This window comes from Glandiceps talaboti, chromosome 22, assembly GCF_964340395.1.
Source record: "Glandiceps talaboti chromosome 22, keGlaTala1.1, whole genome shotgun sequence".
In the NCBI taxonomy this organism is placed as follows: domain Eukaryota; kingdom Metazoa; phylum Hemichordata; class Enteropneusta; family Spengelidae; genus Glandiceps; species Glandiceps talaboti.
Genome location: NC_135570.1, coordinates 519,274 through 546,485, shown reverse-complemented (window position 1 = coordinate 546,485; position 27,212 = coordinate 519,274). Strand labels below are relative to the sequence as shown.

Sequence of the window (27,212 nt, the reverse complement as noted above, 5' to 3'; positions counted from 1 at the left end):
TTTCGTTTATCGCTCAAAACTTCAGCGTGACTATCCTGGACGGGGGCGCAAAACGTACCAATTTCGAAGCATTTCAGATGGAGTTTTTCTATTGATATGGTATCATATCAGAGCTTGAGTACTAAACTGTGACATAAAATAATACGGTTTCATTATATACTGATAGTATATCTGGTCACACGGAGTAAAACAACACCAAATTTGTGTAAACTATAAATAAAACTATAAACTTGGTCTTTAACCGAATCCAAAAAAATTGACATTTTGAGGAGAAAATTTTCTTCGACGAACAATCACACTATAATTTACTGTCGGTATTAGAAAATCGTTTTTATTCTGGTAATGATCTAACTTTAGAAAAGAATTCTCCAAACACGCGTTTATGGACACTTGTCAACTGTCACTAAAATGATCGATTTGTAAATTTACACACCTTAGATTTTCTTAAAGTAGAAATGAAGAATATAACAGTTTGTCAGCTAGTGCCCTATCGTGTCAAAATATATTTTTATATTGAACAATACCACAGACAAGGAAATCCCTTAGTCTTTGTCAACCCATATCTGTTCACGCAATATTGAATGACGCCACCACAGTTGAAGTTGGGGTAGCATTGGTAAGGTCGATTTTTTTCAAAAGGGGTGGTCACGTTAATAATTTTCCGTTTGTATTACGACAGGTGTTAGCGTCCATATCGCTGGTAAATACAATAATGGATAGGTTTCAAAAGTTCAAATGAGTTTATTTGAAAGAACATTTCTCTCTCTTCGTTCTTGCACGAATTATGTATTGATTTAGTGTCTGATGACGTCACTATTTGTTATTATGATTATCGGAGTCATTTGAAACTGTCTGAGTGTTTACCCTTTACTATATAGAGGGCAGTTTGGGGTAGCTTGAAACTGACTGTAATTGTTGAGCTCTGTTACATTTCATGCCGTACTCGACATACTATGGATTGACTGAACTGGTAGGCTCTGGACTTTTACTCGTGCAAGCCTTGATTTTTGCAAGTTTTCGGCAATCAAGATGTCGTCCCAGCAGCCTAAAGTTGAGAGAAGACAGCAGAAGACTGTCGAAATGGTTTCCAGCTCTCTGGCATTCGTTTTGAAATGCTCCAAAGACAAAGTAAAGAACGGTAGGGCGGTCTTCGAAGAGATTCAAAATGAAAACAAAATGCATTTCTGGAATCGAGAACTCAGCGAAAGTGTTTTACAACTCAGATATGTGGGATGGTTCGAACCAAGCACCCTGCTTGTACAGGGAGGAGAAAAACAACTATCGATTATTCGGGAAGCCTTTGCTCGACGAGTGCTGAAGTCACCACGAAACTACACCATCAAACAACTCGGTAAGTTTATATCAATAACGTACCGTCGAACAGGTAATATGACATGGGGGATCATGGGTAACGCTGGGTACTTTTATACTTGACGAATATATGTTTGTAAAAAGTACGGAAACTGGCTGTTACAACCCTCTTTCATGTAAAAGTAACCAATAAAATGGCCAAGATTACTTCAACATGTACTTTACACTGGTACGATTATCATAACGGCTGCGTGATGTGCGTGTAACGGGCCACCATTTTTGGCCACCCAAACACCAAACAACATATCGACGTACAGTAATCGACATAGCTTCCAATTACAGGCAACCCTTTGTGAGGATCCCGTACAAACAATGCTAAAGGTTCCATTTGAAATCTCTTCAATATTTGAAAAAATGAAGGGACTATCACGTTTGTGTGTTTATGTAAGGCAGCTAAAGAAAGGTAATTTAATGTGTGTGATACTGTGAACGAGATTGACCATGTGAAATTGATACAATCACCATTAGATCAATTAAATATAACAGGAGTCTCGTTCATGGTAATTAAATCAGCCATGGAAATTAGTGTAATTTTGGTTTATTATCTCAGTGGAAGTTGTCATGGTAATTAGATACAAGTACTTCATTTACTAGATACTTTAATTTCCTTACCGCATATCAACACTTTTATCCTACATAGTGTCAGACAACTGTAGTTTTTAGTGACTAATAAAAACAGGTAAATATCACCATTATTGATTATTCTATTAAAATATCCATTAAAAGTAACAAACAGTGTGTGTAAAATACGAACTTTACCTACAAGTGAGTTTCCTTATAGATCGACTTACTCAGTACAGTACTTCATAAAAACACTTTGTTTTGTCAGTTTATGTTATTTTGTGTGGACCTCACTGTATAGTGTAGAGGCAGCCATTGTCAGCTAGATGGTGGTATGAAGCTCTTTATTCGAACTCTTTTCAAATAACAGCACTGGGAACTGGAGGTCAGTTTTTTAACTGCCCTATTGGATCCGACATGTTTTGTTGATTCTATATCAGGACATTCTGTATTGTTAATGTGAAACCTTTTTCTTGATCACCAACCAAATCAATTGGTTATCAGGTTTAACCATCAAGGAGACCCTTTTTTTGTTTCTTGTGTGTAGAGGTTGGTGTTTTCAAAAGTAGTCTTCTGGTATTCATATTTAAAGCAGACCATACAGTGGTGATGTATAGCACTCACTGCACTACATTGAACATATACAGCAGTTTAGTACATTACTATCTGACCCATACACTTGTAAACATACCCAGGTGCAGGGTGTAAAATCAACCAAGGTAGCCATGTTACAAACATGTTTTACATTTTATACCTCAGCAACTGATAAGAAAGTAATTATTTGCTTCTTAGGACGCCAGTTTGCAGTCTCCAGTAACTGGTCCATTACCCTTTTATGGTTTATCCAATTACACAAACTTAAAAGAATGGTTTAAAATGACTTTGCTGACAGACGCGACCTCACCTTTCCATGCCAAAGTAGTGGCACTGTCTTCCGCTTAGGTTGAGAGTTCAAATTGCCAGCTCACTGTTTTTACCATGGTGTCAGAACCATGGCAACACCCAGGTCAAATCAAGTAACTGTTATGGGTTTCTTGATGAATTTTGTCATATGTCTAAAAAAAAATAGCTTAGAATTATGCGATATCAGGTTGAGGAAGTTCTGTTGTTTCATGAAATTCAATAGCAGTGCTGTGACTTTTGACAAACAGAAAAGGAACTCACTGATTTCATTTGAACACATTTCTAATTTTTTTGTAAAAATTCAGATAAGAGGCAAATATGAACTTCAGGTAAAATACACAAAGTTGTAATACATAAACTGATTTTCTGTATGACCACTACAAACATTACTGATGTAAATGGGTTGTTTATAGCAAAACTGTCCTGTAATTAAGATTCCTGTAATTAAGATTCTGGTGAAAACAAAGGTATTCAAATGACCAGACACTTTGAACTTGACTCAGTAGCATTACTTATCTAGTCTTACAATAAGCTCATTTCCTTTTAGCATGTGACTGTCATAGAAGCTTCTCACATGCAAATGTAGGGATTGTTTAGAATTCTAACTACTTTATTTAAGTTCAAAGTGTCAACCACTTTCACATGAAAATGAGTGAACTTTGTCAATATTTTTGCCCTCTTTGTCAACTTTTTATCACCCGTCAAATTCTTTTTGGATCAAGATAATTCAAATAGTCCATTTTTATGCAGTGATATCAGAAATTTGGTTTAAAAGCATCATTTACAAAATATTACTAAAATGAAAAATCCATATTTTTGTACACTTATCTGCCATTGATTATATTTGTCTGCCATAATCCCTCGGGGCATATTACATATTCAGATGATATGAACTTGAATTGTGGACTTATTACAATATGTACAACTACTACGTTATTTAAAGTAAATTACTCAGGGAAGCAGAAAGTCTAGAGCGGAGTGCCTTTTGAAAGATTATTCCCTGGTTACGCTTTTAGCAAACCAACTTTCCAGAAACTAATTCTTCCTTGACCTGGAGCTTCACACATATTTGTTAGTTGAGTCTAATAATTGAAAACTTTAGAAAAACTATGATGTTTTTTCAAAGACCTTGTAGAATGACCAGTTTATTACTTTAACTACAAGTGTTGTTGATTTCAGCCATTTATGTGTCAGATCAGGGATCAAAAGAAATTTGTGAAATGTTTGGATGAAAGGGAAAACAGAATGAAATACGCTGAAATTCAAGGGTAGTAGACAAAACAAGATGTCTGTAGTTATAGTTGACATCAAATAGTGTAGTAGTACAAAGAAAACAGTAGAAATACAAAAACATAGGATTGATGTGAAACAGAGACTAATGACATACAATGTAACCGTGGTGACAAGCAATGGTTCCAATCTTCTGTCTTTCAAGCTTACCAAATACTCAATAACCAGGCCCATTATCCAGCTAAGGTCTTTCTTAAAGGTTGAACAAATTAAGAAATAGAGAACTAACGAGGGTCAGTGTAGTATGTGTAGGCAGACATTGGCTTAAATCTGTCATTTGCCTTCCATGAGTTAGTTGTTAAATACAGATATTTGTCTTCCATGAGTATACCCATGGTTGACATTGGCTCAGATTTACATGTATCATTTGCCTTCCCTAAGTTAGTGTGCCCATGGGTAAATGTGGTTACATTTAAGTTAATTTTTCTATTTCTTATATGAACTCATAGTTATGCCTGTACACTAAAACTTAAAAGGTTTTGTACACCAGAGTCTGATATTAAAATGTTATTTTTAAAAATGGACTATTTCGACAACAATTCTCTTTATCATTCTTGCTGACAATTGATGCTGTTAAGATGAAGATGAGAGAAAAATAATGACAATGGTCAGTGTCTGTGAAATCTGTTCAATGACATGGGTAGGTGAATCTGTTTAATGTTTTGGGTAGGTAAATCTGTTTAATGTATTGGGTAGGTAAATCTATTTAATGTATTGGGTAGGTAAATCTGTTTAATGTATTGGGTAGGTAAACATCAAGTGTGCACACTTTTAAGGTAGCAGTTTGCATAGACAGCCTAGTGGAGTATGAAAACATAGACAGCCCTGTGAAAAGCATATTATGGTCATGAAGAACAGCACAACACATCACAGCACATTATATTATATTAAGAAAAAACAGAACAGCGTACTATACATGTTGTAAGAAAACACTGTGCTACGTATTGTAGCTTGGAAGCTTTTGTAAGCAGGTGGAGGTAACTCAGTGTACGAAATAAAGATGTCAAACAAAATGATGCTTTTAAGATGGAAAACATCACTGCTTAGAAAATGAGCCACTCTAATACAGCCACTGAAGCTTTCCAGCATCCGTTTTGTTGACTGGTGATTGACAGGCGATGGAAAATGTTCTTACGGGTATTAAAAGAAAAAGACACATGTTAGATGTACTGGCATTGAGATGGGGCTGAGGCTTACCACTGATAAGATGACATAAATAGAAATAATAATGCTGTCAAAGTAGAAGTAAGAGGAAATTTCAAAGCAATGTTGTTGTGTAGATTTAATGGAAAAAAGCTGCAGACAGGCTTAACTTTATCCAGCTTGGTTCTAGTCTAGTATAATGACAGCACTTCAGTGCTCTACTTATGGCGCCATATTTCTAAAAGTTTTGTTTTGTAAAAAGTTCATAAACTTGGGACAAGTTATGAGATTAAATCTGATTTTTTCTGTCAAGAATGAATGTTTTGTATAAAACAAATTTCAGAAGAAAAAAATTAGACAGCAGAATGCAGAAGTTTGTGTTGATTCATCTGCAGTTCAGCAAACACTCCTTTTTATAGTTCATTTGTAGGTGTACAGGTAACTAATATTGTGGAAGTTTCAGGAAAGGAGCAACTTTTGTTCAGAAACATTTCTGATAGTGTTTTAAAATTCAAGAATCGAAAAATTCTCCTCGTCCCCTGGAGTCAAGATGTACAGGAAACTAAGTTTATTAACTTCAGTAAAGCTGTGATGTCATTGGCTAATTTGATGGATCATCATGTCAAAATGCTCTGAGTCAGCTATCACAACACCATATATGAGATAATATGTTGTATTTGACAAACTCAAGTTGAACAACAAAATAACCATTGTGAAAATTACTAATACTAAAATTATGATTATGTAATTTTCATGTTAACATATGCTACACCCATAGTCTTTTCTTGTTGTGTTAATATTTTTCCCCAAAGATTGATTCTCACATTCTGGCAATATTATAAATCTGAAAAATCACCTTTCAAGTTCATGCCAACACATTTATGTAGAATGACAAATGCAAAGTCCATGCTAAAGCCTCTAGACAACTCAGCCTGACAAGCTTACTATTCTATATAAATTGAGTTAATTTTTTCTAACCACCTCCTATGTAATTATCACCAACCTTAACTATGGATTTATCAAAGTAATACCACTCATGTTTCCTCTGTATATTGTATTTCTTACAAATTGCTCTGGAAAATTGAAATAACATTTATGAAATTAATAACTCTGAAATTTCATCTATATTCAATTGTCATCAGTCATGACTGTGATATACATTGTACATTGTATATGTCCTAGTATTTCGTTCCTCACATCTTAATACATATCCCTTTTGTGTCACATTTTCTGCACAGCTGATCTCATTGTCAAGTCTTCCATTTTTGTGGGATATTATTACCAGCTGTTCACCATGGCTGAATGTAAACCATGTTAGTTTCATAGTAGTAGATATGTCAACATAACTAGAGTTGTGAAGTATTGTTGAGCCAAAACATGGTTTGAATTGTATGACTACATAGAAATGCACAGGTGTTGATTTGTCCGGCCATTTTGAATTGATTCCACTACATGTACAGTACACATTAAACAATCATGGAGTATGTAAAAAATTAATGTGAAACTGAAGACATCTTTAGTTTGGAAATCTTTCCATGTGAATCAGATCTCAGTACCTGTAATAGCATTTTACCACATGCTAGTGGGTCAAAACAGAACAAGAAGGTTGACTCACGTATATATAGTAGTAATGCATACATTTGTATGTAGCATGTTGAATGGAAGTCGGTATTGACCAAGGCATTTTTGTGACATGCCTAGGTGATAAAATATTACTAGTATTTCTGAGTTCTGAAAATTGCCTAACAGTGACATTAAACAGAATGTCATTGGATTCATGTGCTTCTGTACAAATCCTACCATAATGTAACTGTATATGAGTTTTCATTAATATTGCCTGCTGTAAAAACATACCAAATGTATTGAAAATAGTTCAAACCTTCTGATCAGCTAAATATTACTTCTTTACTAATTATTGCTGGTACCCTGTACACTAGAAGACTTGATGTCCATATATGTAAAGAGTTTTTGAGTTGGGTTTATAAGGATGTCAAGAGAATATGATACTACTGGATGATGTTTTGTTTTTGATCACTATCATGTGATCATACATGTTTCAAGTACAAATGTAACTATTATACAAAGTTTAATATAACATGAAGAATGGTGAATCATATATATTTTGAAATATGAACAAAAATGGTGAAAGATATAGATATTTAAAATATTCCATTTACAGCTACCGGGGATGTTAATGTCATTGATTGATTAATTGATTGATTGATTAATTAATTAATGGATCAATACAATGTCCAAGCAGTAAGGTAACATTTTTGATTTCAAGAATTTACACGGTATTAATTGATTGATATCAAGCGATATGATGATACAGCCACGATTTACAATATTGCAATGAATTTGTTGTGTTGATATACATTGTATACATACCCTAGTGTATCAATGGATTATATGCTATGTATTTTACGGTGTTGAAAATTCAGAAAAAGTTGGACCAGAAATCTACTACAAAACAATTCAAATAACTTTAGAGCTTGAATTTTCTCAAATAGACCAGACAGGAACAATTAGAATGAACATAGTTATGATATACATACTAACATTAATTTACAAAAACCCACATCAACTCTAGTTTTAGGAATAGATTATTTACTAATAGACAATATAGAAAAATACATGTACAGATGTATAGCATAATACAACACAACAACACAACTGTACTATGACGCCCTTCATAGTGTACTAGATTTAATATGAGGACATAATATGCAACACAACATAGCTAACACAACTCAACACAACACAACTCAACTCAACTAACACAACACACAATCCATGATACCAGCATAGAATACAACAGTGTATCTGTACTGCAATATTATAATATCATTGACAACCCATATAACTAAACTATATTGAATAAAAACACATATAGTATATGAGTATTTTGTACATATCATTTGATATATTCATACCTTGAAGTTTGTAAGATGACAAGATTAGGAATTTTACTTTCTAGGAAATTTATGACTGTGTTGAGTAGTAATCTGCATTAGTAATTAACAAACACAGATAAAACGTTCATAAATATATTCTAGTTTGCAAGATAGAAGATTACAACTAATATGTATAAATATGAAACTTTATCAGTTTTTGCAAGAATTCATCTAATAAATATTTGTTTTTAAAGTTCTGACTGGTTATAAATTCTATTTCTGTTGCAATGTAATATAGTGTTAAAACCATTTTAACATGCCAGTATATTGATAATATAGTTTCATGTCTGTATGAGATGGCAAGTAGGAAGTTACCATGGCAACCATAGTTTTTTGCAATTTAGTGGAATTGAAGTAAAAGGTGTTGAATTAAATATTTATTGCAGAGTTGTAAATTATCCTTGATAGATTAGGGACTGTCTCAAATTGTTGTGTGAGGTAAGGGAGTGGAATTTTTCATTTGAATCAAAAATCCATGCCCTACTCACGAAAAAAAGTTTATTAGATTGATAAACAACAATAAAATGATGTATTTTGCTGCTAATTTTGATCAAAAATTGACTGTAAACCACAGCAAATGTTTTAGTACAAAATGTACATCAGCATGCAATGTAGGTACACTTTATATTAAAGGGCAAAAACAAAAGTTCTTAAATTCTCACACTAAGTTAAAAATGAAGGCCAGCAATCAAAACATTAAGAGCTACCCCTCCCCCCCTCTCTCAATGAAATATGTCACAAAGTGGAAATTTTCACCTGCAATTAAAACCTTCTACCCTCCCCTCTGTCCTTCTCCTTACCTTCCCACTCCTGCAATGAAATATATCACAAAGTAAGTGAGAAAATGAAGACCATTTGTCAAAAGAAGCCATCCCCTTCATCAGTGACAGAAATTTAGTTGAGCACATTTTGTACAATTTTGCAAAGTTACAGCATCTAAAACACAAGAGCCTGTTATGATGGTGTTTAGATATGATAGATAGCTTATCACTAAACAAACAGTGTTTTACACTATACATATATACAAACTGAATAATGCTGATTTGAGAGTTTTATTAATGGCTTTGGGAAGAAAAAATATTCAGTTCAGATTCAATACTGTGCCATAGACTTTGTGGTGATTGACATGGCTACGTTGTCGACTTCTTCCCTTCCAGAACTACAGGTTCATTACCAGTGTTTTACTGAGGTAATTAGGAGCCCTGCTATGTTACTGACACAGAAAATTGGTTAGATTTCTCTACCTTGTGACATGTAAAATTCTAGTGGTGATGGTGAGGGGATTAAGTGACCTTACTAAAATGTGGGGAAGTTCCCCACCTCTTCTAGTAAGGGACCAGCCCCCCCCCCCCCCCCCCCCCCAGCTCAGGTAGATTTTGATTTTATACTTATATATTGACTGCCTGTTAAAAAGCATTGCAAATATTGGCTTTGAGAGAAAACTGAAATTAATGTAAAAACAAATACCAGTGCCGTTTTAAAATGAAAATCCTTTAAAATAATTTTGCTAAATTTGTGAGAAAATCTACTTTTCCATATTGCTGTAGCCTCATTTATCAGTTTCCATTATTTTAATAAATTGATGTGGAAGCTGGTGCAGTGTTATTCTTTGTGTAAAAAACATGGCGTTATTACCTGTAAAATGAAGACATGCTGACGTAAAAATGTAGTGCCCTTAGCAGGATACATTTACCTGTACTATAGTATCAAACCAATTTGCGTAAGTGTGACTGACTGATTAAAACCTGCTAGCTATTTTCTCATGAATCTAAGTTGGGTCACTTTCTCAAATACATGTATGCCAGACTGGGGTGTCAATGCTCACATGAAAAGATTTAATCTCACTGTGTGCAAGGTTGTGTTCCAAAATACATTCTATCACGAATTCTCTGTCAACAGCACGGCACATTCTGAGACGACAAATATCTGCAGTTTTCATCAAATGTAGTGGTATCTGAAAATTGATTATGTGTTTTGGGGCTGTCAGACACAAAAGTAAAATCAGCGATATATTTGTACACTGTGGAATTGTTTGACAGAGTATAAATTCTTCTGTCAAGTTAGTGTTGATGTCATTGCAGTGGTTGTAAAATGTAGACTGACAGGTTGAAGAACTGGAGACATCCACAGAAGTAGGGGATAGGGCTTACTAGTCAATTGGAAATGATTGAGGTTGACAACCTGGTAGACACTCAGTGTATTGATGGATAAAAAGCTGTACTTGTCTTATCATATGTAATATTTAAATCTCATAGAATGCTTGATACCTTGGATTTGATTGGAAGTACTGTTGAGTTTTTGTAGTGTTTTTAGGTTCAATAACTGTGAGAATAGACAATTTAGTCATTTACATATTTGTATGTATTTTATAGGAATACAGAGATGGGAAGATTTTGTGAATTTTGACATTTTCATATTTTATGGTAGGGAATGTTATGGACCTTCTATGGTATTTGTAAAATTAACAAATCTGATATAAGAGAGAACGGAAAGTTTTTTTAAATTTATTATTATAATTATTATTATTAAACTTTATTTCAGGGGAAAAAAAATTAATACAACAATGCTGAAAACAACCCATAGCTTAAAGAGACAGACAAGAAATGCACACAAAAACAGAATTATTTGATAGGAAGTTCTGTAGTGTTTTGTAGATGAATACATGGACCGATAAAAGAAAGGGGACACTTTAGTAAATTTATTTGCTGTGGTCATATATATTTCATAGGAAGCTATTTAGTTTCTGTAGTGTTGTTGCTAAGGGCAATACAACTTAAATGATAACAGAGAAGGTGAACAAATCTTATCAAGTGATATTTTCATACATATTTAATCATAATTTGAAAGTAATGTCGACTGAAACTTGAAAACGGTGTCAATTTTATCTACTTTGCTGTTTAGTTAACAAAGTTAGATTTTCAAGAATAAACTAGTTGCATGTGTCAATGATATTTTGTAGTGCAAAATTTTACATATTTTAAAGTAACTTTGTTATATTTTACTGTAATTTTGTTATACCTTACAGTAATTTTGTAATATTTTACTGTAATTTTGTAATATTTTACAGAAATTTTGTAATTTACAGTAACTTTGTTATATTTTACTGTAATTTTGTAATTTACAGTAACTTTGTTATATTTTACTGTAATTTTGTAATTTACAGTAACTTTGTTATATTTTACTGTAATTTTGTAATTTACAGTAACTTTGTTATATTTTACTGTAATTTTGTAATTTACAGTAACTTTGTTATATTTTACTGTAATTTTGTAATTTACAGTAACTTTGTTATATTTTACTGTAATTTTGTAATTTACAGTAACTTTGTTATATTTTACTGTAATTTTGTAATTTACAGTAACTTTGTTATATTTTACTGTAATTTTGTAATATTTTACTGTAAATTTGTAATGTTTTATGGTAATTTTGTAATATTTTACAGTAGTTTTGTTATATTTTACTGTAATTTTGTTATATTTTACGGTAATTTTGTAATATTTTACCGTTATTTGGCTATGATTGTTATAGTGTGGATACATTTACTGTACCATGCTTTCCATACCATGCTGTAAGGTAATAAACCATTAACCATTAATATTGATATTTTGCAGTTGTTAAAATTGATATATTTCACAATGTTTTACAATAGTTTGCTATATTTACAGTATTTTACAGTATTTTATACTATTTTCAGCATTTTACATGGTTTTATACTATTTTACAGTATTTTACATGGTTTTATACTATTTTTCAGCATTTTACATGGTTTTATACTATTTTACAGCATTTTACATGGTTTTATACTATTTTACAGCATTTTACATGGTTTTATACTATTTTACTGTAACAACTATTCAAAACTGTAAGGAAGGGATAAGACACTCAACTTTTCTCCTACCATGGGGTGGAAGTGTAAGGAAGGGATAACAGACACTCAAAACTTTTCGCCCACCATGGGGTATATGTAGAAGTGTTTAGACTGTCCATCAGGGTCTATAGACTGTCCTTGACTTACATATATTTCAGTTCTGATACTTTGGTTCAAATTTTGATAAAACTTGTAGATTCTCAATATTCTTCTTTGTACACCCTGAGAATCTCAGGGCACACAAACATTACAATATTGACAATCTACAAATATTTTTCCATGTACACCCTGAGATTCTCAATATTTTCCATGTACACCCTGAGATTCTCAATATTTTCCATGTACGCCCTGAGATTCTCACTGTTTTTCCATGTACACCCTGAGATTCTCACTATTTTTCCTTGTATGCCCTGAGATTCTCACTATTTTTCCTTGTATGCCCTGAGATTCTCACTATTTTTCCTTGTACGCCCTGAGATTCTCACTATTTTTCCTTGTATGCCCTGAGATTCTCACTATTTTTCCTTGTATGCCCTGAGATTCTCACTATTTTTCCTTGTACGCCCTGAGATTCTCACTATTTTTCCTTGTACGCCCTGAGATTCTCACTATTTTTCCTTGTACGCCCTGAGATTCTCACTATTTTTCCTTGTATGCCCTGAGGCAATGAAGTATACATTCACGAGTTGTTTTCTCAAATTGTATTCTGAACAGCTGAAGGACACAGGCCTTTTACATATACCTGTCAGAATTTTTTAGTGCTTTGTCCCTCCCTAAACATACAAAGTCCACTGATGTTTTCTCTTTATGGTATAAAAAAACACACTGGATTGCTTGTATGAATCTTTGTCAGTCTTCAAGTCTCAATTCCTTTCAGTGTTGACACAACTTCACTCACAATAATGGGGGAACAAAGGCAAATTATGAGCCGTTTTTCTGTCTAGCTGTCTGAAGTCTAAATTCAACACAATCTGTCACTTATGAATTCCCTAGTGTATGAGATATATAGAGTATACCATTCAGTTGGTGTGTACAGGTAACTGACCTCTATCTAACCAAGAGAATAGAACCGGATCAGTTTTCATCCAGGCATGCAGCTATACAAGTGTCTGAAGCTTACCATTTATTTTTTAGCTGCGGGCAATCACAGCTTACCTTACATAGTATGGGCAGAAAAAGCAGCTTTGTGCGACATTGGCTATTTCCCCCCGATACTATTAACTAATGATACTGCAACATTACATGCCTTTCCATCATAAATAGAAGGCTACTGTGACTCTTACATAAAGATTATCACCTGTAGGACACAAAACAAGTTTTGGTTAATGGAATCTGAATACATAGTATTGTTTTAGTTGGATCTCTATGAGTTCTCAGCATTGTAATGACTTCTGTACTTTTCAGCCTGAGGTTTAAACTGTAACCAAGCCAAGCCCTCAGGCCATAGTTTGTCAACTTTTTGATAAGGCCAATTTAGTGCTCATGTCAGTTTATACAACAAAGACAAATTTATTCCCTGAGGAACTGAATTTGAACGGATAAAGCTTTTAATTCAGCCTTCACCAGGTGTTGATAACATCCATTGTTTTCAGTGATTTGAATTGTGTCTTCATTGATAGATATGAGGTCAAGGTTGAAAGGTTAGAGGTCAGGGTTTGAAAGTTTGGATTCTTTCAAAGAAGCTGTAGATATCAATGGGACTCATTGTTATGTTGTATTACATGTGAAAAATGCTAAGCAACCTCTTTTAAAAGTCAGGAAAAATAAATCCTATGATTGCATTTCGAGAGATAACAAACCAATATAAAATTATGTGACATTTTAGTTGTAAATAAAAGTGTGTATTGGCAGACAGACTGTCAGTCACACTTTACATGTATTGATGGCAGTATGTGATGTAACTTTACATGGTATCGCACTGTATATGTAGATAGATAAATATGATATATACATTATAGTCACAGAAATGATAAAAATTATCTGTGTAAACATTCAATCTATATTCATAAATTTGAATTAATTTTGCACCAACAAATACTAGTAGCTAAACAAAGTTTTCACCAGGTCTCCATCATGGCTTTGTCAGTATTTTCTGAAGTCACGATGCATACTAGGTGAAAGCTGTGGTGAGTTCAGTTAGTAGTATTTCTTGATTCAAAATGAAGCTAAATTTATAAACGTACTTGAGAGTCATGTATTGTACTTTTTGTTTTTATTTGTACATTCTTTGGATTAAATATTTTATAAAACATACAAAATTTATCTTTCACACCTAATATTGTGTAAATAATTTGAACACATGTGTTAGCTGACTGTGACTTGCTTATCTGACTCGGGCTTGGCAGTTTTGGTGAATTGTTTTTAAGCCAAGAGCCAAGTCTCTGGGCTAAACCACATGTACATGTCTACATGCTTTTGAAACCATGTAAAGCATGTCATAGTTTATGTTCACATGTTTATGGTCTGTTTATGAATTTTTAAACTGTTTTAAAGAGTAAACTGCAAAGTTATGTTATTGTTAATTGTATAGTTTTGGGGGATTTGTTATGAAAAATGTTACGATAGCAACTTTCACACGTCTGTTTTCATAAATATTTTTCTTCTAAATCTTATTAAAATTTGTATTTGTAGAATGTTCAAAAAATGTATCCATAAAATGAAAACTGAGAAATATTGCTGAAAAGGTTAGGTTATGTCTATCCAGCTGTGTGTATATGTGTCTGCTGTCTGGACGTTAACTGTCACAGAAGAAAAATTACAAAAAATTGTTGAAAAGACTCCCTTGGGAGACCTCGTTAGCATCAAATTATTACAACTGCTATGCCTATAGCTTCACTAATAGCTCAATAAAAATGAGAAACTTGTTCCAGATGATGGAAAAACCACATGCCTACTGCAAGAAAATGGTCAAATTAGCCTTAATATATTCAGCCTGTGTTAACCTCTGAAAAGAAATAGAAAAGAGAAAATTGCCGTTATTTTATCCGCTTACTTTAAAATAGATGTGCCATGACGACTGGAATTGATTTTGGTTGATTCATAAAACCCCAAATTAGGGTCATTTTGCATCCATTTGATAGCATTATAGCGTTACACAATAGAATTTATTGATTGTTGTCATTTTCAGTATTGAAAATGTACCAAATGGAAAGAAAGCCGCTTTCAGTCAATATATGCCATTTACATGTGGCAAAATCAGCTCATTTCCTTAGTGTAATGGCTAGCAGTATCGTTCATTGAAGTTTATGTTGATAAAAGTATTGCATAAATTAATGTAGGAACTGCAAAGACTATCATTTTTAGGAGTTTTATTTTTATTGGAAATTGACTTTTTATGTTAAAATACAAGTTTTAAGAATCCTGGTTTTGTATCTGTATGATATTTATATATTACCAATGTAATTGTGATTAAAACAAATTTGATTTCTTTTTTCTGTGACAAAAAAGGGAAATAGAGTTGTAACTCTTCACAAAATTTTGTATGTCAACCCTTTCACTCAGTGAAAGAATATCGGCAAAAAAACTAACAATTTCATAGTTAAGAATTTTCTTTGGTTCATGTATAATGTTATTGAGGATGTGATTCAGAAAAGATTTACCATTGTTTGCAAGTGTTACTATGACAATCTAAGATGAAGAAACCTAGAGAATACAGTCATGTGGTGATTTTGTGCTCACTTTTCCCTACCATGCCTGGCATTCTGCTCTTACTTTCCCCCTACCACACCTGACATTCTGCTCTCACTTTCACCTACCACGCCTGACATTCTGCTCTCACTTTTCCCCTACCACGCCTGGAATTTCGCTATAACGGTTGTATTAAACCTAAAAATAGATTATGATTTCCTGCAACAATGTTGAATATGGTAATCATGTTTACATTGTATTCCTCAACATCGCAAGTTGGTTCTTCTCATGTGGTGATGCTATTGATGTCATTTCACAGCGCCAAGAATTAAAAACCCTATAAGTGCACGGGATGTGCCTATTTTTGGACTGTATAGCTTAGGTATAGGTTGTTAGCAAAATGCCGGACATGGTCATGAAAAGCAAGTGCAAAATCCCAACACCACAGGATTGCAGGCTAAAGATGAAGGTGGCTGAGAATTTGTGAAATTTTTTATAAGACTACGGTATCCCCTATCAGTGAATACTGTACTATACGTTTCTCAGTGTGAAGAACAAGATGTCAGAATAATAGATGTGTCAGTGACGTACATGTACAGTCATAAGTCGTAGGTAAAAAAGAAATTCATGCCAAGAATTGCAGCTGAACATGACTTGAAGGGACTTACATTGTCTTTGTATGAATCATACCTTTATAGTGTTAGATGGGAAGATTTCAGCTACTCATAAGAAGGGAATATTTCAACTTCTCATAAAATTGATTGATTTGGAACTTTTGTAAATGATACTTATATCGGTAACAAGAGAAAGACACAAAATTGAAACAATCACCCAAAGGAAATCAAAGTCCATAAAACACTTGCGGCTGTTTTTGCTGTATAATGTTATGCTTACTGCCTAGTAGTGTTGCTTGATTACATGAAAGCACGGCGCTTGGTGTTCATCACAAACGAGTCGTCGTTACTGTCACCACGTATTACACACCACGCTGCACAGCGCTAAAGTCAGGTAGCCAAAACATAGGACTTGCAGTCACAAGTTTACAGTCGTACCTAATTACAATAGCATTAAGTAGGAAACTCAGCTATGATTCATATCTCATTGGGGACTTAGGGAATCACAGCTTTTCCTCGGAATATTTTGTGTTTTGCCCTGAGGAATCAGTCACAATATAGCTGCCTTAATGCTACTGAAAAAATTGATTGGTAATCTGGACTGCTTCCTGCAAGCTGATAGGTTTTCTGGATCCTGAAGCCAATTTAAAGGGAGAGAGGTGTATATGTATGTATGTATGTATGTGTTTGGGTCTTGTCTAGAGGCTGTCCATAGCTTTGAATCTCTTCATGGTGGCGAGATCTTAAGATTCAAAGCCACATATAATCTCTAGATATGTTTGTGTGTGTGGTAATCTCGATGCGTGTGTGCATGCGTGTGTATGTTGAGACCAATTGTACTACCTTCACTTTTATTCTCTATGACTTGTTAGATCAAACAATTATTGTCCAGATTACCAAATAGTTCAGTTAGTACTTAATGTTCAGATAACTTAAGCTAGTTATTCAGTGAACATCTGAAAAAATTATTATACATAGTTGGAAAGAAACTGAGGTCAAAACAATCAATTTATAGATAATGGCTATCAATATATATATACAATAATATTATAATATCTGATGACCAAAGTTTTAGATACATGACTAATGTTCAGATTACAAAGGAGTTCGGAGAAGAGATGTTCATATTATCAAATATATAAGAAATTTAGTATTAAGTATTTAGAAATGTATATATAGTAGAAAGTAGATAATGTATACTAGAGTATGCGGTAGTTTTACATCGTAACAAACTAAACAAAAATATTTCAGAACTAATTTCAATTTTGTAATGAAATTGTTAAAATTGACATGACTGTACTATATAAGGAATGGATATTATTCTGTTGTTATTCTGATATCACAGAGTTTCTTAGGAATAAGTACAATCTATTTTGGATTTTCTATTGACGCTCTTTGTGGTGAATTTACGGAATTTTGCATTCAAACTGAATCCCCAGAATAAGATTATAGTCTGTGAATTTCAGTTTTCAACCAGGACTGTTTTCACTTAAAAATTTACAGAAAATTTACAAATTAACAAAATCTTCTCAAAGTTTACAAAAAATTGAATAAAATAGTCAAAAATTTTTTGGGCAGCTAGTCCATTTACCAATCATCATTGTTTGTTTTCACTATTCAAATTTCAGAAACAAACCCAGGAATATTGGTACATATGTAGATTATTTGTCAAACTTGTTCATTTGGCGATGAATTAATTAATTGACTTTGGCATAGAAAGGAGGTAGGCAGAAATAGATAGTCATACCAAATATGAAGAAAAAAATATTGAAAGAAAAATGTTGAAAAAAAATATTGAAAAGGTATATTATTGTGAGTGTGGTTTATGTAATTCAATTCTGTCATCGCATTTTAGTAATTCAATACTAGCTTGTACATAATACTCATGTCAAAGATTAATGCAGGTAGTAGCAGAAAGGGGGACCACATCTACAAGAAATGTCATCAATACCACACGACATGGTTACCATTATACCCTAGGTACCGGTTCAACAGATTGGGGATTGAAGTATGCCAACAATATTTCTCAGCAAGGTGTCTTCACACTTTTTGACTCAAACATGTACGTGGCATCAGGTAGTTAACTGGAATTGGTTCAATTTTCTATAGTGTAATATTTAACACATTTCTAGTCCATACGCCGACTGTCATTATAAAGTATATATTATAAATTATTACCAGTGTGCCCTCCAAATCAATTTGACACGCTACTGACACACGACAGTTTCTTGTAATTCAACAAAATTTGGTGTTTCCTTATTTCCTTACTATTAAGTGACTTACAAGAAAACCCAGCTTTTATCAATTTCACCCACATAAAAAAACAACCTTATCTTTCAAATACATTGTACATGTATACTTATCCAATGAATGTATATACATGTATTTATGATAAATTATGGACAATTATCTTTGATTATCTTTAATTATCTTTAATTATCTTTAATTATGATATTTAATGATTATACTGAGAATTAAAGCTTGTCAAAAACAACACAGTTTGTTGATAAAAGTTGCATTGTATATTTTTTTATTATTGATACTTTAATTTCAGTTTAATGAAAAAAAAAAGATTATGAAATATCAAATTGAATAAAAAGAAAAGTAAAAAGGAGAGAGAAACGAAAAGTTGATGGGTCTCAACAAAACTGTGTCTGTACATGTACATGTATAGCTTTCTAAGTACTCCGACTACCTTGACCTGTACATGGGGCATTGGATAGGGCAGCAAAATGAAAAAGTATGCACTCATGTTTTGTTGATAATTCAGTAACTAATAAATGAAAAACTCGGCAGGAGTAATTTTTTACTCACAATTTTGACAGCAGGTTTGTTGATGTGCACTTGGTAGTTTGTATCTTTTAACCCCAATGCATTAAAATTGCATGCATACAATTCACAATTCTTAACCTAACACCAGACTGACATATCAATTACTGGTTGGATGTTTGTCTTGTCTGCTACCAGTAACAAGAATTTCACTACATGTTTCTGCAATTAAATAAGGCCAATTATGCTGATAAGGAGGTTGTGAGTGCAGTCTTGACCCATGCCAATTCTTGTTAGAGAACCTTAGTACCCTACAAAGACATTCCCAAAGTAAAACACTCAAACTAATAACTTCTTGTTCTATTAATCATGACCTTATATTCAATGTTATGGTTTTGTATTAAACAGTTTTTTTCCCAAGTTTTCAGTTATGGTAATCATGGTGATATACTTGTTGCTATGGTGCTTATTATGGAAGTAGTCACTTGTACTGTTTAGAGTTTCTGTAGTAGGTGGTACCTGAAATGTCAATAACTTTGAAAGACAAGGACAAGTGGTGGCAAGCAGAGTTACAAGCTGATTCAGTAAGCTTGGTGTTTGATTGGGAGATGGTGAGAGCAACGATGGCAACGTTACTACCACCACCACTCCTTTCAAGTATACATAGAAGTTTATTTAGAAGACAATTAATCCTTCGTTAGGAGTACTAATGAACAGAAAAATAATTCCCTACAGCTACTGTTGTTTGCTTATCAGATATGTGACAAATAAAGAGGGTGGAAATGAGCTGATAATAATGATTGCTTGATTGATTGATTGACTAACTGCAGACTGATTGGTTGGTTGGTTGGTTGGTTGGTTGGTTGATAGACTGACTGACTAACTAAGTGACTGTCTGGCTGATTGATTGATTGATTGATTGATTGATTGACTGACCGACTAACTGATTGATCGACTGACTGACTGATGTGATGATGATGATGATGATGACAATGACTTTGATGTTGACAGTGAGATTAAATACTAGAATAAAATACTACTTTTCAGAAAGACCTATAAACTGCACAGTGATAAATATTGGCAATCTATTTCATTGTTATTATAGCTACCATTGCATTGGCCACATATTTTTACTTGGAGTTGCAGCAGAAATCACCAAAACTAGTCATGACTAGAAAGATATGCAAGGAAAAACTCCGGAAGTATGCATGCCTAGGTATTTACAATAGAGATGAACCTTTTATGGAAAGAATTTATGTTGTACCTAAACATTGTATAAGGTTTCATTAGTGGTAACCTTTGAACCTTACAATTTTACCAAATTTTGTGATTTGTGTAAAAAAAGGATAATTTTATCCCAAAACTGAAAATAAGGGTTAAAGATGTGCTCTTCAGTAAATAAATTTGGTTACAATTTTCACCTGAACTGAAACATTTTGTTGGAATTAATGTACACTGCAATGTCCATAGAGTGACCATCTGCCAAAGAGGTGCTTTGAGAGCTGTAAATTCATTTGTCATGGACATTTTCTCTGACCCAATTGTTAGATCTCTATTCATGATTCCCTTGGCAACTATAATGACAATTCGTTTTCCGGTTGTTCATTAACAACAAAATTTATTGCACTTTTCTGCAACCTTTGACGTCTGATATTGTACATTAAAGTGACTTGTAGTCCTGAAGAAGAAAAGTTGTTTATTTATGCATACAAGTTGTTGTTAATTGACCACTGCAGGTATTGTCAAAAAGTACAAGGGTACGATTGTTTTTCTGTCAAAATGGCAGACATTTAAAATGTGAAAGTTTAAGAGAGGCATCATCAGAACTTGAAGGGAAGGGTTAAATTCCTCATTCAGTTGATATTTTTGTTACAGATATGCTAGGAGTAGCAGTCTTTCCAAGTCAAATAGTTCAGATTGTTGTAAACATCACATACAGTGGAAACTAATTTGAAAGTCGGTAATCAATCCAAGAGTAAACAGTCCATTGCTGTCAGGTTTTCTTGTCACTGTTCTGTGGTGCATATGACTAGGGATTTCTGGAATGGTAAAAGTCAGTCAGTCGATTCCTGAAAAATAAACTGTCCAAGTTTCTTATTTCTCTAAATATTACAACTAATTCTAGCATTGCTTCCAATGTGTTTATTTCATCACAGTTTAAATCTATGAAATGAAAGTAAGACAAATGTAAATGTTTTTACACATGTAAGTACTTGGTAGCTGACATTATTGGTACAACAAAGTCGCCTGAGGAATTCGTGCAATACCTATGTGTAATCTTTCTTCCACAGCAATATTCTGCCAAAATTGGTTGAACAAAAGTAAACAGTTTTCTCTAAATTTTTTAAGGGAATTCAGAAATGTTATCCATATCTGGGAGTCGATATCAAAATTTTGTCATTAAAGTGATCATTATATGACATATTTGAAATATTTTCATAGAAATATGAAGTCATCTGTATTTGATATTCAACACCTGGTCTGTCAGTACCATGACACAGTTGTAGAGTTTTCGTCTCCATTTCTAGAAATTCATGTCAAATAGGTTATACACAGTTATCTTTCCATTTATTGGATAAAATGTCAATTGATGTGATATGTTTATTTAGAGATGTCTTGGAAAGATTCCAAACGATAAATTGTAGTTACCTGTCATGTCACATAGACCATATGATCAATAAATACAGTTACTGTATAACTATAAGTATTAGAATTACCAAACTTTGGATGTAACAAAGTTTCAGAATAGTAAAATAGAAATTAACACTTGACTCCAGTTTATATAGTACTGGTAGTAGTAATAGAGTTACCTTATTGTAATCTAGTGTTTGAAGTGACTGTACATAGCTTTCATCAGAATCACTCATAATGATGTTATGCTGTTTGGTCATGTGACCTCCTTGAAGCTATGTAGTTGCTTCAAAAACTAGATTCCAATAAAGTTTCAGAAGTAATACTTTCTAGCAGAATAAAGAGTAATCGTGGTGAATAATATATCAGCGCAAGCATGAATTAAGAAAACAATGGGGAAAATGGCAACTCTGAAAATGTTGACTCCTAGTAGGTCCAACATGTATTTCAAGCAGTGTAGAATTATTGACATTCATGTATGGACACATGTTGTTGTGACATTGAATGACCAGAGTATAAGTCATGGCATTCATGTAGATAAATCATTGAATGACCAGGGTATAAGTCATGACATTCATGTAGTTAGATCTGTTGTGACATTGAATGACCAGGGTATAAGTCATGGCATTCATGTAGATAAATCATGGCATTCATATAGATAAATCATTGAATGACCAGGGTATAAGTCATGGCATTCATGTAGATAAATCATTGAATGACCAGGGTATAAGTCATGGCATTCATGTAGATAAATCATTGAATGACCAGGGTATAAGTCATGGCATTCATGTAGATAAATCATTGAATGACCAGGGTATAAGTCATGACATTCATGTAGTTAGATCTGTTGTGACATTGAATGACCAGGGTATATCATGGCATTCGTGTAGATAAATCATTGAATGACCAGGGTATAAGTCATGGCATTCGTGTAGATAAATCATTGAATGACCAGGGTATAAGTCATGGCATTCATGTAGATAAATCATTGAATGACCAGGGTATAACTCATGGCATTCATGTAGATCTGTTGTGACACTGAATGACCAGGGTATAAGTCATGGCATTCATGTAGATAAATCATTGAATGAACAGGGTATAACTCATGGCATTCATGTATATAAATCATTGAATGACCAGGGTATAACTCATGGCATTCATGTAGATCTGTTTTGACATTGAATGACCAGGGTATGTCTTGTATATGGAGTTTGGTACAGCTTGGTTTGTGTGAGGTTAACATACATCTACTGCAATAACAAATACAGAAATATGGCCATTAATGTTCACTAAGTTTTTGCGTGAAAGAATACTTCATTACCTACCGATGATACATAATTATTGGAGTAATGAATTAACAATTGAACATAGCATTACACCAAGGTTGAATTAGGATGACTAATTACATTAGACAGCCTTGTAGGTCCATGTTGAAAAGTTTATTGTCAGTTATTTGGTGTATATATATTCTGTCTGGGTGTGCATGTCTGTACTTTCATGGTAAACCTGGTTAGGTGCATGGCCTTCATTAGCAAAATGAAGAGACTTAAAATTGACAGAGTGTACATAACCATACCTTTGAAGGAGAATCTACCTATAAAGCAGTTATGGAACATTTTCTCAAAATTTTTCTGTAAATTAATCATATTTGTAGAAGGAATTAATCAGTTGACAGAGAGAGGGGAATATAATGATATGTTGACTTATTATTGTACTGTTTCTGGTACATCTTATTAGAATTACAATTCCTTTTTCCTTTGAGGGGAGGGGAAGGGGATGGGGATAACTGCATGGTTAAAAAAAACATTGGAATTCAATTGACATACTTTTAATACTAAAAAGATTAAATCATTTGTGAAATGTACAACTTTCCAATGATATAACAGTCACAGGGATACATTTCAGAGGCATTTACATGTATATCATATTCACCCACGTGTTGTGACAACACCCCCCCTCCCTCTCCCACCCCACAAAGTATTGTTATAACACCCTCCTACCTTAAAGTGTACTTATGACACCCTTCCAATAATATAATCAATATACTAGAGTATGCTTGTAAAAGAGCCAACAACATCCCACAATTAGAACATGGAAATATTTTTTTGGCAGATTATTAATTTTCTGGTTATCTCAATGTACAATTTATTTTCCTGTTTTATCTGTGTATACAGTCCATTCTTCCTGCCAGCACATACAGAGTTTTCCCGGCTTCCGGACACACATCACAAGTTTCAATCTGTCAGCATACAAAAAAAAGATAGTAATTGCATGTCTGTGAAGTCTATTTGTTAGAGATGTTTGCTGGCAGACAGTCTTCCGTTGTGATTTCATCTTCTATTGTCTGTTCAAACGTCTAGTATTGCAATGCTGTTTTCATCTTCTACCATCTGTACAGGTGTTTTCATATCGTGTCCATTTTTTTTATTTCTTTACTATTCATTGAAATGTTTTCACATCATGCCAAATTTTGATTTTCATTTTTTATAGAATTCAATACTTCATTTTTTTTATCCTGATATTTCAGAGATGGACAGTGTTTTTGTACTAGCTGATGATGTCATAACACATCACAATACAATTTTCACAAATCTTTTAATTTTCCAATGAATGTCACATTATCAGCTTTCCAAATGTAGTTGTAAAATAACTCTTGAACTAATTTACTATAAAAAACTAAAATTACTGTCAAAAGTTACAACAATATTACATTTTTAGAGGTTTTATTAATTTGTAGACAGGTATATTAAAAATGACTCCTGGGTGTATAAGTATAGCAGCGGGGTCAAAGGTCATAGGTCGATTCTTGTCTTGTTACATGTATTCCATGTTGGCCAGATTGTATACTGGAATATGAGAGTACATATATCATGGTATCGATAACTGTGCAATTTGAATATAACCTATTATAAGCTAACAATGTTGCAAATTTTGATCAAAATTTAGCTTCACATGCAATTTTATCAGTCCAATAATTTTTTGTAGAAACGGATGTTTTCAAACTTGATAAATTACAAAAGAAATAGTAATATTACTAATTTTGTCCTTCCTATATTGAGGCTTGTGAAAAAGAATAATAAAATGATATATGTATAGGAAACTGTCAATTTTATCCATTTAATTATTAAAAGGAAACTATAAATTTTCCCACAGTTCTTCTTTTCTGTCTCTTTCAAGGTGTCTAATATAAATCAAGGAATTATTAACAGGAAAACATAATTTTAGTGATTTCCTTCCCTATTTAATATGAGAACATTTCTGATAAGGGATGTTTTATGCAAGCTTCTATTGCCTCTAGACCATAACTGCAAAACTTTGCCAAAGGAGCTTGATACCTAAACTTTACCACAGGAAAACTTTCTAGTCTTAAGAAATTGTGAGTTCAGAAATGGTGTTGTTTATCACCATGCTATGCTTTTCAAAGAAATAAAACTTTTAATTTAACATAATGACCCTGTAATTTTCAAATGAAGATAGAATACATATCAGTTGGAGTTTTATTGAACAAACCATACAAGTTTATAACTTTTATTTCTGAGGTGCATATACATGTAATATGGAAATTCTAGATTTTTCCAAATCTTTTCATCTCGTTTGGAGTTTTCTATACTGCAAAAGTTTATATCTTTATTTCTGAAGTGCATAAAATAAGGAGTGTAGATTTTATAAGATTTGTCCGACTCTGTTCATCTCAGTTGATAAAAAGTCAGGATGAAACACAAGATCTACAGACTGTGAGCTTGATATACTTTGTAAAGTTCAGACATTGGTCAGAAGATGACAACATTCTCACAGTTACATGTATAAAGCAGTGATGTAGGATAGCACTGACCCATGTCATGTAATAGGTCATGCAAATAAATTCACCAGTTTAACACCAACATATACCTTTGCTTTCTAAGCTTCAGGGCTTTGTAACCTAGTATTCTGATGCAGTCTTCGCGTTCTCACAAGAAACATACATGTATGGTTACATATACAGTTACTAAGCTGTATTAAACTCAGATCCAGATACAACCTACGCATAGTAGGTTAAGATTATAAAGTGTTGTACCGACACTTTGACCGACACACTTTTCTTAAAACTCTGATATAGGACACCTACTACCTAGGATTCTTACACTTCATCTTTGGTAACTTGAGATAGTTTTGTTAAGATTTTAAATCCTCGCAAACTTTAGGTATTCTCCACATTGATTGTATGTACCTTTTATACATGTACATGTACCACATATATGCATTCAATCGATAGTTTAGACTGCAGTGTTACATCTGCTTCTGTTGACTTTTTTCAAGAATTTAATAATTAAGAAACTAGAATCAAATTTTCATTTCATCTAATAATGGAATAATACACGTGTCAGATGTTCTTTGAACCAGAGTCTGGCATAGAATATTCCCTTCTAAAGGACAAATAAAATTCCCCTGAAAATCAAACTTGTGTAAACTTTCTCCAAACTTTGACCTGTGACAGCTTTTTCCTGGTCCTCTTGAAATAATAAAAATGTTGGCGGTTAATCGTCTTGTTTTCAAGGAAATTGTTAATCTTTCATTTTCCGATACGTGTAGAGTAAACTCAGTATGGTGGCCATATTGGATTGGTGGCCATATTGGATTGGCGGCCATATTGGATTCTAAACTGACTAAATTTTTATATCATTTTGATTTCTATATAAAAAGTTTGTGACCCTACATTTTGTTAGTGATTAATAACTAAGAAAAGGTTGGAGATTTTTTGAACAAAGTAACACTAATTGATGAAAATGCTAGTAATCACAGTTTTATGTTGAACTTTGATAGAGATTGATCACTTTGACATTTGCATTTTGAAAACTTTAATAGAGAAAAAATGACAAGTCATGAGCATTGCGTAATAATTCACCAGCTAAAATAAAATAAAATAAAAGAAGATAAGATAATATAAAATTGAAATCTGACAGCAGTCTGTTTTTGAAACTAATTTTTGTGAAATGGAATGCTGGTCTGTTTAACAGCGAGGTCTCTAAAACCTTGAAGGCAAAGTAAGCGGAATAGTTTGCTTGCTTTCAGCAATGTTTGTTATATTGTCCAAATGTGCAAAACAGTAAGCTGAATGTCAGTTTCTTACATCAAGGTACTCTGTACTTTCAGAAGAAAAATCAGATATCACATACTGTAGTTGTTAAATCACTTTGCTGGAAGGTCAGTTTATATGAATTATTCAAAAGAAGATCTTTACGCCCCAGGCAAACGTCATCTATGCGTATAAAATTCAGTGTATGTGATGACCAAAGTTCATATATTTGGGTAATTAATATCAGAATTTTCACCTCAAACTGTTTCAGTTATTAAATTTTTTGCTCATCTAAGGGGGAAATGTTGAAAAGTCTGCTGTACTGTACAACTAGGGGGAAAAGACGTCGTCTGAAAAGTCTGTAGTACTATACCAACTAGGGGAAAAAGACGTCGTCTGTAAACACATCTGAAGTATTTGATTGTGCT

The 27,212-nt window shown here is 33.2% G+C and overlaps 1 protein-coding gene across 1 annotated transcript in view; it reads left to right on the top strand.

Annotated features, from left to right (window-relative positions):
• Positions 1-968: 968 nt before the first annotated feature.
• LOC144452373 (uncharacterized) overlaps positions 969-27,212 on the top strand; it is a 69,612-nt gene continuing 43,368 nt past the window's right edge. Inside the window, exon 1 of the mRNA XM_078143465.1 lies at positions 969-1,351. Coding sequence (XP_077999591.1) covers positions 1,030-1,351 — 322 coding nt within the window. The 5' untranslated portion in view covers positions 969-1,029. The remainder of the gene's footprint in view (positions 1,352-27,212) is intronic.